Raw genomic sequence first — 15,264 nt, 5'->3', positions numbered from 1 at the left:
ATCTCAACCAATCCATTGTGCTTCTAGTGTTCTTTCCAAAGCCACATTCTCACCCTGGAGAATCTGCCCTGCATACCCTGGACTGTAAGTGTGGTTTAGCCTTCTACCTAGAACGCACCAAGTCTCACAGAACTGCTCCTCAACTTTTCATCTCCTTTGATCTGAACAAGTTAGGACGTCCTGTTTCTAAGCGCACCATCTCCAACTGGATGGCAGCTTGCATCTCATTCTGCTATGCCCAGGCTGGATTGCCCCTTGACAGAAAAATCACAGCCCATAAGGTCAGAGCGATGGCAGCTTCTGTAGCCTTCCTCAGATCAACGCTGATTGAGGAGATTTGTAAAGCTGTCACTTGGTCCTCGGTTCATACCTTCACTTCTCATTATTGTCTGGATACTTTCTCCAGACGGGATGGACAGTTTGGCCAAACAGTATTGCAAAATTTATTCTCCTAAGTTGCCAACTCTCCCACCATCCCATTGTGGTTAGCTTGGAGGTCACCCATTAGTGAGAATACTTGCCTGGTTGTCTTGGGATAAAGCAATGTTACTTACCGTAACAGTTGTTATACAGGGACAGGAGGCAGCTATTCTCACGTCCCACCCACCTCCCCTGGATTGGCTTCTCTGCTAGCTATCTGAACTGAGGAGACACGCCCTGGTCTGGGCGGGAAGGCACTCGCGCATGCGCGGTGCGGGCGACTCGAAACTTCGAGTTTTTCTTTAAAGAAGCGTCCGCATCGGGGCTCTGTTGGATCACATCACCCACTAGTGAGAATAGCTGCCTGCTGTCCCTGGATAATAACTGTTACGGTAAGTAACATTGCTTTCTCAACTCGGTCCTGGAGTTACCCCCTTGCCAGTCAGGTTTTCAGGATATCCACAATGAATATGCATAAAAGAAATTTTCATATAATGGAGGCGGTGTATGCAAATCAAGTTTATGCATATTCATTGTGGATATCCTGAAAACCTGACTGGCAAGGGGGTAACTCCAGGACCGAGTTGAGAAACGCTGCTTTATAGGATATCGCTCCAAGGAAGTGGACAGGGCAACAAGTGATGCAAATACTATATTTTTTTTTGAGTGGGGGGGGGGGGGGGGAGATAGATGATGAGGGACAGATGTCTAGCAGAGTAGATGACTTGAAGTCCTGGCTTCAACATGAATAAAAGAGAGGTAATTTTTTTTTCTGACTTGATTAAGTTTTGAGAATGGATGCCCTCTTTCATTTGCCATCTGTTTTGAATGTGTTATCGGCTATTTAAGATAATTAAGATGAATAAAAATTGATATGAAGAAACAAGGAAAATGCTTAGTTTCATTAGCTGGGGCAAAGAAGGGCATGCACTTCATTACAGATTCAAACACGGCCTGAAGCAGAAGTTAAAAACAGAAAAAACTATTGAAGGGCTACCTGTTTGTCATGCTTTTGCTCCTTAAAGATGGAATTTTGGAATTGGTGATAGTGTGTTTTATGGTTGGGATGAAGATGTTTGAATGCATGAGTATTTTGAATGCTGTGGGGGGAGGATTATGAGCGATTTTTATTGTAAAGTGCAATAGAAATTGGTAAATGAGTAATGTTTTGTGGAAATTTTGCAGTTTCATACAGTAGCTTTGAGTGCTTTGCACATTTTGGGGAATCCTGCAGACAGCAGTGACTAAATTTATCCCATCAACAGGAACATCCAGCCAAAGCCCAAGGCTGTAGACCGTGTTATCCCCTCCCTATCCAAGGATAAGGAGGAAGAAATCCGCAAAATCCTACGCACCAATCTACAGAAAACCCGACAGAGAGTGAGTACCTTTGGAAGCTTTTATACACTGAAGGAGGAAGGTGGAAAAGTGGTTTGATCTGTGCTAGTTATGCTTTCCTGGAATAGAAAACCTGAGTTACCAGTAAGTAGCTGATAACAGTGTTAGTTTGGATTGGCAAGAAGACAACCGGTCAATGGCACACCTCATTTCCAGTTGATAACATCTGCCTCTGAGCTTCTTTGCTCAAAGCACTTATCTTCTCTAAAAGGTCGAACTTCATATGACCCATTTTATCGGAGCATTTTAGAGCAGATGGCCTGGAAGCTGTAAAATAGGGTTTTGGTTTATTTTCATCACTATGTAAATACTTTGTTCCTGGGCTGCTTGCTCTTGGCTGTGCAGAAGCCACCTGGTGTTCTCCTGTTACAGTGAGCAACAGGTTTTGAACAATTCAAGAAAGAGACCTTACTAACTAACTTTTTATGCCTCCCTAGTTACGATCCTACAACCGGCACACATTGTTGGCCGACCCATACGAGGAGGCCTGGAACCAGATGCTGTTACGAAGGCAGAAAGTTCACCAGCTTGAGCAAAAGGTGAATCAGAAAAACTTGATGTCAAAGGGATGCAGTTGGGAGGTTGTAGCATGACATTTCAAGAGGGAGGGTCATTAATTCCTGGGAGAGGTGTGAGCTCCTACATTTAAGTGAGAATAAAGCTGTTCTATAGATTTCACAAAACGGGATGCTCTGAATGGGGTTTATGATTTGTCAGGTAACAGCAAACTGTAAATATTAAGGGGCGGCAGGTTCCTTATGGTGTCCATATTTTGGTTTCCAGTGTGACAGGATTTGACTCACCCATTTGGATTACAGGCAGGGTTTGATTTGACAAACTGAAATTCACAATTTCTACCTCTAAAGAATTTACCTTTTAGAGACGGGATGTTATCATGTAGAATAGACAGTTCATGCAGGCTCTGTTCATCACTGCACAATTCCTAGGTACTGACTTTGCTTTGGGATTTTACTGCTTCAGATGAATAATTACTTGACTGTCCCAGTGCATAAGGTTGACTCTCCCACTATGTCCAGGGCACGTGTTGGTTCAGGTAAATATAATTTACTAATCAGTATTTCTATAATTTACTACTTTTTGCTTTTTAAATTTAATAGATTTTATTAAGTCTTTAACCTTTTTGGTAAAAACATCAAATAACCTGTCCAGGAGGACAGAAATGTGATAATTGTAAGGGGTCCTCCAGGGCCTTGTTCCTTTACAACCATTACCACTCTCCCAATACCCTAAAAATCACTCGCATGTCTGACATGGTTTACATGTGTGTCTCACACGTCTGGGCTCGGACAATAACCCAAAATATCACTTATTTCAGAAACGCATACAAAGAAAATATAGCATGAAAAATACATAAGCAAGCCAAACAACTCATTATCCAATATATTCCAAATCATAGAATAGTTGTAAGATAGAGAAAAGTAAGAAAGTTTTGATAACTGTTGCTAATCCACACATTAGACACAGGGGATGAGAAAAGACAGTATTCTAATTAATATATCCCAGAAGAAAGGGAAAAGTCTGAAAGAATGCCTTTATCTAAGATCTGGCAAAAGCTGCAGAGCTGATAATAGACGGAACAAAGAAGAAAAGTGAGCTGTGTATCTCACACTCACTATAGAAGGAAAATTCTAAGACATCTGGGAAAAACTGCAAGAATAAACTCTTAGGAATACTTAGAGCAGTCAGGGGGGGGGGGAAGAAAATATTCTCATCAGTATATAAAGTAGAAATAAGGATAGGAAGAAAAGATCTCCTTTAGTGTGTTGGCTCCAAAGGCACAAAGAGATAAGGACTTTATAGTGTGGATGAGAGAAGAGAGAAATTTTGCAGCTGAGGGGAAAGAATCAGATGAAGAGACACACATTACCTAGACAGTTACTCAGCAAGTACTAGGTTAAATCTAAAACCCTAATTCCACACATAGGAACAACACACAGAGAGAAAGAAAAGAGAAAGTTCATCAGTCACGAGCATTCAGAATTGCATACACACAGAAAAGACATACATAATAGGGAGTTCATGTAGGTGGCAAGACCCCAACGGAAGTCCACTGGACAGATGAAATCAACAGGAATTTATATGGTTTTGATCCCATTGGCCATAATGGAAAATACCAATTTGCTCTCCCTAACCTTCAGGGTCCAGGAAATAAAGTTCTTCAGCTCTTAAGTGTCGGTGTTCACATGTGAATCTTAAATATACTTTCTGCTGTGAGATGTGTGGTGTTTGCTTGCTCCTTGCCCAAAATAATTTCAAGGATACCATTGGACTGGACTATAGATGAGGCAAATCCAGATGTTCAAGATGGGGCAGAAAGTCACCAAAATATCCATCATTTTGTCAGACTAGGCCTTGTGCCCAGAAAACCTATTCAATACCTTATCTGATGGGACAAAAATATAACTAAAGACCTTGGGCCTGTATTCCAGGACCCAATTAAAGAAAATGGCCTTCATACTAAGAGAACATGATTGTAGAAAGGCAGGGCAGAAGTGAGATTAGAGACGGGCACAAAAAGTTAATTGGAAGACCAAAGAGAATTAGGCCTGAGATCTTATTTGCTAGGCCAATGTTTCTTTGTGCAGAATTTTAATGACTTCTCCATCCAACTCCCTTTGGCAATAATAAACCCTTTGCTCTCTGTTTGCTCATTGGCGTTTTAGCTCTGTCAGGCTCTTTGCCTGTGTCAAAAAATGAATGAAAAAAAATTAAAGCAGTCTATACTGTTAAATTCCAATGTAGAGAATATCACAGGGACAAATTTTTCCCTGTGGGAACTCATTTTCCTGTCCCATCCCCATGAGTTCTTTTCCTCTCCCTGCCCCATTCCTACAAGCTCTGTCCTCATCTGCACAAGCCTCAAACACTTTAAAACTATAAGTGTTTGAGGCTTGTGTGGTTAAGGCAGAGCTTACAGGAAAAGGGACAGTGACAAAATACGCGGAGACAGGATGGGGAAATTGAGTTCCTGCAGGGACGGGGAAAAATTTGTCCCTATGTCAATCTCTACTCTAATGTTTTCCATGCACTTATATAAGTAAACAGATTGAAACTCCTATAACATCCCCTGCCTCCCCGTCACCCAGTAGCCCCCATCAAAATCGGTCTACAAAGACTAAAATGGAGGTGAAGTCCTCCAAAAGGAGGAAAAAGCTGGCAGCCAACAAACATACAATATAATTGTCCCCAGTGCCAGATATGGTAAGTGCAAGAGGCCCCCCAACCCAAAAATCTCCCATCCCATCAACATTGCGTTCTCTATGATCAGAGCGGAAACTAGAAACCCAACTGAAAAATTTAACAAGATGAAATTGTCTTCTTTTTAAGTCGCCCCCCTCTGTATACACAGGCTGTCTTTTTAGCTACCTTGAGTGGAACAAAGGAAAACCACCTAAAGCTGAAATCCTGAGCCACCCTTTATGCTGGTGGAGAATCCTGCCTGAGAGCACTTTATCATTCTTTTGTTATCCAGGGATTTAGACACAGCTGTGCTGATATGCTGAAGGACTGATAGTACATAAGAGCATGAGAATAGCCATATTGGGTGAAACCAAGGGTCAGTCTAGCTCAATATTCTGCTCCAAACCATGACCACTCTATGCCACAAGCACCTGGCAGAATCCCAAAGAGTAGCAAGATTCCATGCTATTGAATCCAGGGATAAGAAGTGGCTTCCCCATGTCTGTCTTAATCCTTTAGGATTGTATCTAAAAGATTTTTCCAGTACAACATGTGAAGAGGTCCTGAACAGCTGGGCAGTCACCCTCAAGCAGTGTGTTTTGCAGAAGGCATCAATCATTTTTCTTCGGCTCTGCCTCTCATCCTTAATGGGCTCTGTTGTAGCCCTCTGTAGCTAGCCGGCTTCTCTGGTTTTCAGAGTACCTGCCTATCCGGCCTGCTCTAACAGTTGAGGATGATAGGGGACCATTCCCCTTGTTTACGAGGCTCACCTCACTCTGAGTCTTGAGTGCAGGCTGTTGGCCTTAAGTCAGTCTGGTGGGCTGGAGTGGGAGGTGGATGCATTTTTCCTTCCCCCGTCGAAGTGTGTGGGTTTGTGGGGATTGAGGTCTCAGCCCACCTTTTTAGGTCTGGCTGGCAGCCCGAAGAAGCAAGCATCTAATCTAAACCTTAAGTTTATATACCGCATCATCTCCATGAGAATGGAGCTCGACACGGTTTACAAGAACTTAAAATAGTGGGTAGAGAAGAAGAAAAAGGATTACATGAACTTATGTGTAGAAGGGGGGAGAGAAAGGGGGGAAGGATAGAGCTACAATTTGCTGAAAAGCCAGGTTTTCAGTTGTTTGCGGATTCCATGTTTGCTTGAGGCGGAAAGTTTTCTCTCCTGCAGTGGAAGTCCCAGCAAGCACATGTGAGTAAAGGCTGTTGCAGCCTCGGAGGGGGAGGGGGGAAACGGGAGGTCTGTAAATTGCTGTTTTAAAGGTTTCTGAGGCCAGATTGGGGGGTCCTCCACCTGAAAACCCTTTCCCTAATTTTTTTAAAGCTTTTATTTAGCGCACTCGGGCTGTTTTTAGCATTCAAATCGCTGTTGCTGCAGCCATCTTTGATTTCCCAATTTGAATTTATAAACCTTAGTCTGCCTCAATATCCTTCGATTTTGCTTAAAATCATTATAGGTTGACAACAGGCTCTGATACACTGGATTCATGCTAGATATGCACTGGATGTCCAGCCGAGGATCGTCCATGTTCTGTGATGCATGTGGGGGAGGGGCAGGAGTCTTGGGCTCAGCCTCTTCTGATCCCTTGAGGGTCTTAGTACAGATGGCCGCTCTGGGGGCTCTTCTACTACTATTACTTATCACTTATATAGCGCTGAAAGGTGTACGCAGCACTGTACATTTTGTCATTTATAGACTGTCCCTGCTTGGAAGAGCTTACAATCTAATGTGGACAGACATGACAATATAGGGTTAGGGATGCAGAACCCAAGGTGAGAGGAGTTAGGAGTCAAAAGCAGTTTCAAAGAGGTGAACTTTTAACTGGGCCTTGAACACTGCCTGAGACAGAGCCTGCCATAGGGATTCAGGCAACTTGTTCCAAGCATATAGTGCTCCCCGAAGTGGCAAAGAATGAATCAGTATCTGCGGCAAATAGGCGCCACAAGGAAGATGCTAGACCCTCAAGAGGACAGACTGAGCCTTCCAATTTTTGGGTGTTCTGAAGCTCAGGTGGATACTGACAGCAAACTATGGTAGCTCTGGACCAAGGATATAATCTGGCAGACTTTTCAGGCCAATCGGATATTGTTACAGAGGCATTATAAAAATCTCTAGCCTTACTGGATTTAATGGAAGCCTATTTACATATTCTCCGCTCACAGGAGATTCCAGCGAGTCCACATGTTGGAACAGCATTTTCAGTTCACGGCTCTCCCCTTTGGGCTCGCAATGGCACTACACACTTTTATTACCAAGATGATGGTGGTCATCATGGCATATTTGTGCAAGTTGTGAGTATAAATGCACCTATATCTAGATGACTGGCTTATCAGAGCCCCGTCCAAAGCAGAGGGTGAGATTGCAGTGGAATAGGTAGTAAAGATGCTGTACTGTCTGGTTTGGATAATCAATTTCTGGAAAAAAAACACTTGGAACAACTCGATCCCTGGAGTACTTGGGAATCTGCTTCGACATAGGCAGCAGAACATGTCTTTCTTCTCGAGCTGCACAGACTGAAATTGAGGCGCCAGATTACAGAGATTTTATAAATGCAGACTTCCACAGCCTGGTATTATCTACAGGTACTAGGGTCGATGGTAGTGACCATAGAGGTGGTGTCTTGGGTGAAGGCCAACTTATGCTCCGTTCATGACATACTGTTGTCTGCTAGTTGCCTCAAACAGATTCTCTGCATAAGCCATTAGCCAGGACTCTAGGGGTGAGAGACAGCCTAAGTTGGTGTCTCCGACCAGAGTCGCTGGCCAATGATGTGCTGCTTCACATAGATTCTTAAGTGAACCTGAGGATGGATGCCATCCTTTACGCCTGGGGAGGTCACTAAATAGTCCTCCAGTACAGGGGAAATGGTCACCCTCTTGGAGAAAATTGTTGATCAACCAGCTGGAGTTGTGAGCCTTTCAGCTAGCCCTACATTGTCTGGAAAATTACTTGGAGGACAAAGCTATTGGGGTCTTATTGGACAACACCATGGCAGTGATGTATGTCAACAGGCAGGGAGGCACCAAGAGTGCTCCCCTGAGACTGGAAGCCCATTTGTTATTTTGATAGGCAGAAATTCATTTTACAGGCTCTCTTGATCGCTCATGCTAGTGAGAATGGAGAATGTTCAGGCTACATATTTGAGCTGACGGTTCCTGTCCCAGAGAGCATTTGACAGCATTATGCAGCAGTGGAGGCATCCAACATTCAATTTGATGGAACAGCGTTCAGCAAGGTGGTACAGTTCAGCCAAAAATATGAACTCGGCTGCGCAGGCATGGACACCTTGGTACAACAGTGGTCCAAAACAGGGTTACTGTACATGTTTCCCCCTTGATAGGCAGGCCAAGACAGACCTGGTACGTGTATCTAATGCATCTGAAGAGGGGCAGTAGCCTCAGCCTAACCCGTTCATCTGGCTCTGCTTTTACAGGGTCCAATTGACCTGGAGGATCCAGCACACTTGAGCTTATGACATGGCTATTAAGCACACGACTCTAGAGCATAAGGGATATTTGGAGGTAGTTATAGCCACATTCCTCAGGTATAAGAAACCAGCAACGGTCGCCCCTATTCTGAAGACTTGGAGAATGTTTAGAGAGCTGTTTTAGGCATTGATGTGGTTCTGGCTTTCCTCCTGGATGGTCTCGAAGGGCCTTGCAGTTGGATTGCTTAAAGTGAAAAATAGGGCTTCTGTGTTTTAGAGCACAGGTGGATAAGGTCCCTCTAGCCTCTCACCTGGAAGTATTCGGATTTTTGAAGGAAGTATTGCAGGTGCGTCTGCTGGCAAGACAAATTTTTTTTGGCCTGGAATCTTAACCTGGTCCTGAAGGCCCTCTGTCAGGCTCCATACGAGCGTATGAAGACTGTATTTTTAGTGACTATCACTTCAGTGAAAATAGTCTTGGAGCTGCAGGCCTTATCCTGTAGAAAACTATTTCTCATGGTTCCTTCCTTCTTCCTGAAGATCATTTCACCCTTCCATGTTAATCAAGAGGTTCGTCTGCCTGTATTTATTCCAGAAGCCAAAAAGAATATGAGATCATGCAGTTGCTGATGTCTGAAGACTTCTCAGGTATTTCGAGGTGATCAATGAATTTCTTCTGACTGATCATCTGTTTGATGGATCTGAACCGGTGAGGGAGGCCAGCTTCTAAAGCCTCCATCTCAAGATGGGATTTGCATGACCATATCTGTAGCATACATTGGGAGTGCAAAGCAGTCCCTGATTTTTGAGAGCGGTTTTTGAGTCTTGGGTGATTCTGTCCAAAGAGATTTGTAGGGCAGCAATGTGGTCCACGCTTCATACTTTCACAAAGTTTTACAGGGTTGATGTAGCGGCTCACCTAGACACAACTTTTGGATCCTCCAGGGCTGGCAGTAGGCTCATCTTTACCACCTTGGACTCTAGGGACTGCTTAGGTACATCCCAGTTGTTCAGGACCTCTTTACCTTTTGCATTGGAAAGAATGATAAGGTTCTTACCTCATTTTCTTTCCTGTAAACAGGTGTAGAGGTCATGAAACCTGCCCAGCAGTTATTAAATTTGCCTGCTTTGGGATTCAAGAAAAGGATGGTAGAATAAATATAGTGGACTATCTGCCTCAGCCAGGTATGTCTTAACAGATGTTTGCATTCCCCTATCGAGCAGGGTTGCAGAGTGAGGAGGCTTTTTCAATTCAGTAGCCTTACAAAAAGTGGTACAATCTCGTTTGCTGTTAGTGCAGGTTGCACTCAGGTAGGTGGCTTCTTGTTCATGTTTACTTCATGTGGTTTATGTCTGATATTTACAGAGCAGAACAGACCAGTAGTTATTATTCGGGGAGTTTCCCTGTATCCCCCCTCCTTTCTGTTTATAGGGTGGTAATCGATTGCTTTGGTACAAACTGAAGGGTTACAGCGCAGCCCACTGAGAATGGGAGGCAGGGCTGAAGAAAAATGATTGATGCCTTCTACAAGACACATGGTTGAGGGTGACTACCCAGCTGCTTAGGACCTATACACCTAACTACAGGAAATAAAATTCAAGGTAAGAACCTAATCTTTCTTTAAACCCAGAGACACTAACTGCTGTTACCACATCCTCTGGCAACAAGTTCAAGTTTTATTCACAGAATGAAAAAAATATTTTCTATTCATTTTAAAGTATTAACATGAATAGGAGGTGTGTTCCCTAGTCTTTGTACGTTTTGAAAGAGTAAACAATTGATTCATGTTTACCTATTTGACTGTCATGCCAGAGAGCTTGCTCAAAGCAACACCATGGACACCTATCAGCATTTTCTATGCAGTCAGAATTTCAGCTCCCCATACATATGTCTGACCCTGCTTTATACATTTTTCTTATTACATTATTTTATTTATTTAAAATGTTACTATACTATTTTAAAGACTAAATGGTTCACATCAGTTAAAACAAGCATAATTATAACAAACTAAAATCTTAAAATCAATGTGGGAGAACTGTTCTGTACCAACAAATACTAAATCATAGGATGTGGTGACAACAATAGAGTTTTTAGTTGTTTCTTGAATTGGAATCAATTGAGCTACCAAAACATTCCACATCTCAACATCAGCTATGCAGAAGGTCACCAAACATAGTTCATTAAAACTGAAGTACTGTACATGTTTTAGACTAAGGATGAGCCTGAGCCTTCTGATGTTTGCATCATAATGTTAATCATTTTGTGTGTGCTTTACTCGTATCTCTTTAGACCCATTGGAATATGAACCTAAGCCAAACTCTGGGAACCTTCCTGTTATCACTATTGACCTTGCCTCACCACAGTCCCCAGATTCTGTTGATATTCTGAATGAGGAGATGGGAAAGACCATAGATGAAGATGATGAAGGTGAAGGTGAAGGACTCATGATGAAGGTGAAGGAACCTTCCACTCCAGGCACGGATGATGTCTTCACCCCAGAGACAGGAGATAGCCCTAGTAACCAGCGATTGCTGCGATGCCTGAGTGACCCTGGACCCAGGCCGGAAGAGGAGGAGGAGGAGGAGAAGCCTTTCATACCCAAAGGGCATTAGCCAGCGGTAGACTGCCTAGAACCTACAGGGGGCAGCCATCTAGATAGGCGTAAGAAGTTGGCATGGGATTGCTCTCTGGAAAAGGTTTTGCTACAGTATGAAACCCAACATATGGAACTTGGGGAAATAATTCAAAGCCAAACCAATGCTTGTGCTGAAGATGCCATTCTGCTTCAGAATAAACTAAATATGTTCATTAGGCTTCCAGGTTAGAGCTCCTACAAGCTCTTTGCTTTTGGGGACCTCCTTCACCGTAGCTTGTCTCACTAAGGGACCAGTAATGCTGGACATGCAGGGCCTAGATTCACTTCTTGCTGGTGGCCAGCTTGCACAATAGCTAGACAGAGGCACTGGGCTGCACTTCACAAATGAATGGAAGAGGAAGAAAAGGGGGTTGAGCTATAATTTTGTACTGGAGGAACAAAGGTGCTTTTTTGCGTGTAATTTTCTGTTGCCTTCTCTGCAGAATGGCTCCTAGAAGTAAAGAGCCAACTCCATGCCAGTCCTACAGAAAGGAAAACGTTGCTTCTGAGGGAGGAAAAATTTCCTTTTAAAGCTCCTGTGGCTCAGTCCTGAAAAAGATTGCTTCTTGTTTTGCTAACACAGCCTTGTGTCGATTGCTGTCTGCATTTTACAGCATTTACCAAGACACATCCAGAATACCTTTCTTCTCCATTGCTAGACTAAAGATTTGTAAATCTAATGTATAGTCTCTCCCCTGTATAATCAGAGCGGTGGCTAGACTCAGGGTATCTTTCCTATCCTGCTTGTTTCATGTAAAAAGAGGAATACTGGAATCCATCATTCTGCCTTTCCTGGGGAAAATTTTATCAAGCACTTTGCAAGGAAATCTGCCATAACAGATTAATGCATTCCTTCCTGGATATTGCTTCTCTGTAATTTAAACTAAGCGCCTTTTTTCCTGTGTTTTATTTTATAACCAAAGAATAATTGTAAATACTGGATCATTTTTTAATGTGGCATCTATTTTCTTAGACAATTTGCTGTTGCCTTGGGGTAGAATCTGTATATAATTTGTCTACATGCCATGAGGCAGTTAAATTTTTTTAAGAAGTGCAACCCCGCTTCCAGATGAGCTCCATGCTGAAGAAAAGTTGCACTTGGCTGGACTGGGTAGAGGATCAGACTGAAGGAACAAAACTCAAAGATGCAGAGGCATGCTTAATTAATTATATTTTGTGCATTGTTTTGTTTTTTTAAAAGGTTTTACTAAGCACTGTGAAAAGGTAGCTGCAGAATTGTATAATCATGGAGAAATCTTGTTGGCTGGCACCATTATGGTTGTTGCCTTTGTAGGGATTAAGATTTGATAGTGCATTTTATCATTTTTATATTCAAAATGTGATTTTTACCATTTTTCTTGTTCAATGAGGTACCTAGTCAATACATTTTGAGAAGAAAATCATTGTGATTCTCCTCAGTTGTCCTCTTTTTCATAATTAAAACAGATTTTGTTAAAATGATTATCCGATGAAGTTGAGAGGAAGCCATCTTCCATCTTCAAATGTGACTGGCACTGGCAGTCCTTTCAATGTTACAGAGAACATAGATGATCTAATTCCCTATAGAGCTCTCTTCACATCTAGAAACTAGCTTAATGCTCCTGTGGCTAAAGCACAGAATGTATTAATTCTGTGTTGGAAATGTGCAACCAGAAAAGCAAATGCCTCTCCAAGCTTAAATCTCTCTGTCTTTAAGGTCAGGGCCAGCACTATTCCTTGTGATAGAGGTCCACTCAGCCCCTGAAATAACCCTTTGCTTTTGTTTTGCTAGCACTAACAATAGTAGATTTTTATGCACTTTCTTCTGTTTGAGGTTATTGAAGTATAGTGAGGATGTTGATTAAAATTTTTCTGTCCTTATGCGATTATATATTGTGCTGTCTTTAGTGCAAGCTAAGCCCGTCCCTGGGCTAAGGTCAATTCCTAGCAGGGCAGTAGGTGAAAATTTTGCCTCTTGTTCCTTCTTGCCTTTGTGGTCAGATCATGTGCTGTGCTGTTTGCAGGAGTATTGAGCAGCTTTGCCATTTCTTAGTATATTTTCAAGGGAATTGTATAAACACCAATGGTGACATGTAACTAACTCATGGTATCAGGGCTGGGGGGGTCCTAAAGCTTGCTTGCAGGCTGCCCCTCTTTCAACTTCAGGTAGGTTTGGGGGCTCCTGTGACATAGGGGCCCAAGGGAATTGCCCTGTTTGCCCACCCCTAATGCCAGTCCTGCACTAGGAAAACTGACTTTTTTAAAGTCCTATTTCCTAACCCCCTTCCATTCTTGAGTTCTCCTTCCTTTTGAAGGTATTGCTTTAGCATATCCCGGGGTAGGCAATTCCAGTCCTCAAGAGCCACAGGCAGGTCAGGTTTTCAGGATATCCACAATGAATATGTATGAGATGGATTTGCATGCACTACGTGTTCTAATCTTTAATTCTTGTACAATCCCACTCTGTTCCTGGACAAGTGGGACATGGCAGTCCTGTAGAATCGGAGTGGGACTGATGAGCCTGCTTCCATAACTGAAGAACCAAAAGCAGAATCCTGGCTGTAAAACTTTGTAAAAGTATGCAAGGAGGATCAGGTAACAGCTCTGCAAATCTCAAGAGAAATTGCTGATGACTCTGCCCACAAGGAGGAAATACCTCTAGTCGAATGAGCCCTCGCACAAGGCGGGGGCTTCTTTGTGGCAACAATACAGGCAGATAGTCATACGGGTCCATCTTGAAATGGTGGCTTTTGAAGGTGACCTGCCCTTACGGATGGGACCCACCAGTACGAACAGGATACCCAAAACTTGTTCGTGACCATCTAGTACCTCAACAAAAGTCTGCGCACATCCAGCAACCTCTGCATTTGGTCATACTTTCTTGATCCCGAGGGAGTAAAAATAGGCAAAAGAGACTGGCTCCTACTGTCTCACTTGTAGGAAAGCAAATGGAGATCAGAGGGCAGTACTGAGGTAAGAGAGGAGGGTCAGAAATGTATGTAAATGAGGCTTCCTACAAGCAGTCTTGTGACAGGGATTCATAACCCACTTGTCCAGGAATAGTGGGATTGTACAAGAGTGTTACAATACCTTGTACGAAGTCCTGAGGCAGTTGCAAAATGTGACTGACTCAGAATTGAGGCTTGGTATTGGGGTGCTGAGGATTTTCAAAGCAGTCTCCCTAAAGCTGAATTGCACTAGATCTTCCTAGATGTACCCTATTTTATTAAGCATATAACACAAATTGCATACTTATGTTTAAAAAAATATATATACAGTGTGCATAAAAATATTGTATGCATAAAATATGGCTTCTGCAGTCTTTAGTGAATCCAGTATCTCCCCCGTTTTCTGTGCTCTCCTGCTACAACATGAGTGGTGAGGCTGTGAACAAGTAAGCAAGTGAGTTTGGCTCTGTGGCTACTGAAGAGGGGGGGGGTGTAAGGGGAAGAAAGGTGGAAATAGGTACGTGGAAGAAGATGCTGGGGAGGGTTTGAGGCCATGATTTCTGCCTGAGGGAGAGATGTTAGCAGCACATGGAGTTTAAACCACTGTCTGTGGAGAGGAAGGGAAGATGGCAGGACTTGGCTGGCCATGTTAAAAAAAAAAAAGTCAGTATAGATTTCTTGTGCATATAGCATGCTGGAGGGATTACCTGGTTTGCAAGAACACACATAATGAGCGTCTTGTATGCTTAAATACGGTAAATGTCTCTGGCTGGGAGTGCATGCAGAGGGCAGGGAAGCAATAAAGATAATTAAGCAATCCAGTCCTCTAAACAGTGTTCTATTCCTGCATCTTAACCTTCTATGTTATCCTGAGAAGCCTCCCCACCTCCATTTCATCTGTAAAAATATACCTCCCTTCCGGGGTGTGGTGAGTTAGGCTGAAGAATTTGACCTGTAGCACTGCATGGCTGGTTAATCTGGTATGAAGTAGCTTCTTAATGAGGATTTGAGGAATTACTTGTAAAGGTGTAGATTACATGAGGGCATGAGGTTTAAAAAAGCTGCCTCTGTAGTTCACGTTAGAACCTGATGGATATAAGCAAATAACTATTCTCATACTTAAAAGCAGACTTTTCAGAAGCTATTGCACACAGGCCTTGAATAAAGCAGCCTGGCTATCTGTCTTAGACTGGATGAGTCCCTGTAGTACAGTTTCTCCGAGAATGGAAACCTTTATGTGAAATTTGAGTTACT

General features: G+C 42.9%; 1 protein-coding gene across 2 annotated transcripts in view; it reads left to right on the top strand.

Annotated features, from left to right (window-relative positions):
• Positions 1-14,722, top strand: part of SLC9A1 (solute carrier family 9 member A1) — a 77,766-nt gene extending 63,044 nt beyond the window's left edge. The window contains exons 9-12 of one of the 2 annotated variants that reach the window (XM_033954606.1): positions 1,686-1,800; positions 2,256-2,357; positions 2,800-2,872; positions 10,738-14,722. In XM_033954606.1, the coding sequence (XP_033810497.1) occupies positions 1,686-1,800; positions 2,256-2,357; positions 2,800-2,872; positions 10,738-11,060 (613 nt within the window). In that variant the 3' untranslated portion in view covers positions 11,061-14,722. The remainder of the gene's footprint in view (positions 1-1,685; positions 1,801-2,255; positions 2,358-2,799; positions 2,873-10,737) is intronic. The other variant, XM_033954607.1, reaches the window with a different exon arrangement.
• The last annotated feature ends 542 nt before the right edge of the window (positions 14,723-15,264 follow it).

The sequence above is a fragment of the Geotrypetes seraphini genome, chromosome 8 (genome assembly GCF_902459505.1).
Source record: "Geotrypetes seraphini chromosome 8, aGeoSer1.1, whole genome shotgun sequence".
Taxonomy (NCBI): Eukaryota; Metazoa; Chordata; class Amphibia; order Gymnophiona; family Dermophiidae; genus Geotrypetes; species Geotrypetes seraphini.
Note: the sequence above shows the minus strand (reverse complement) of the source record. Positions and strands in the feature narration are given on the sequence as shown.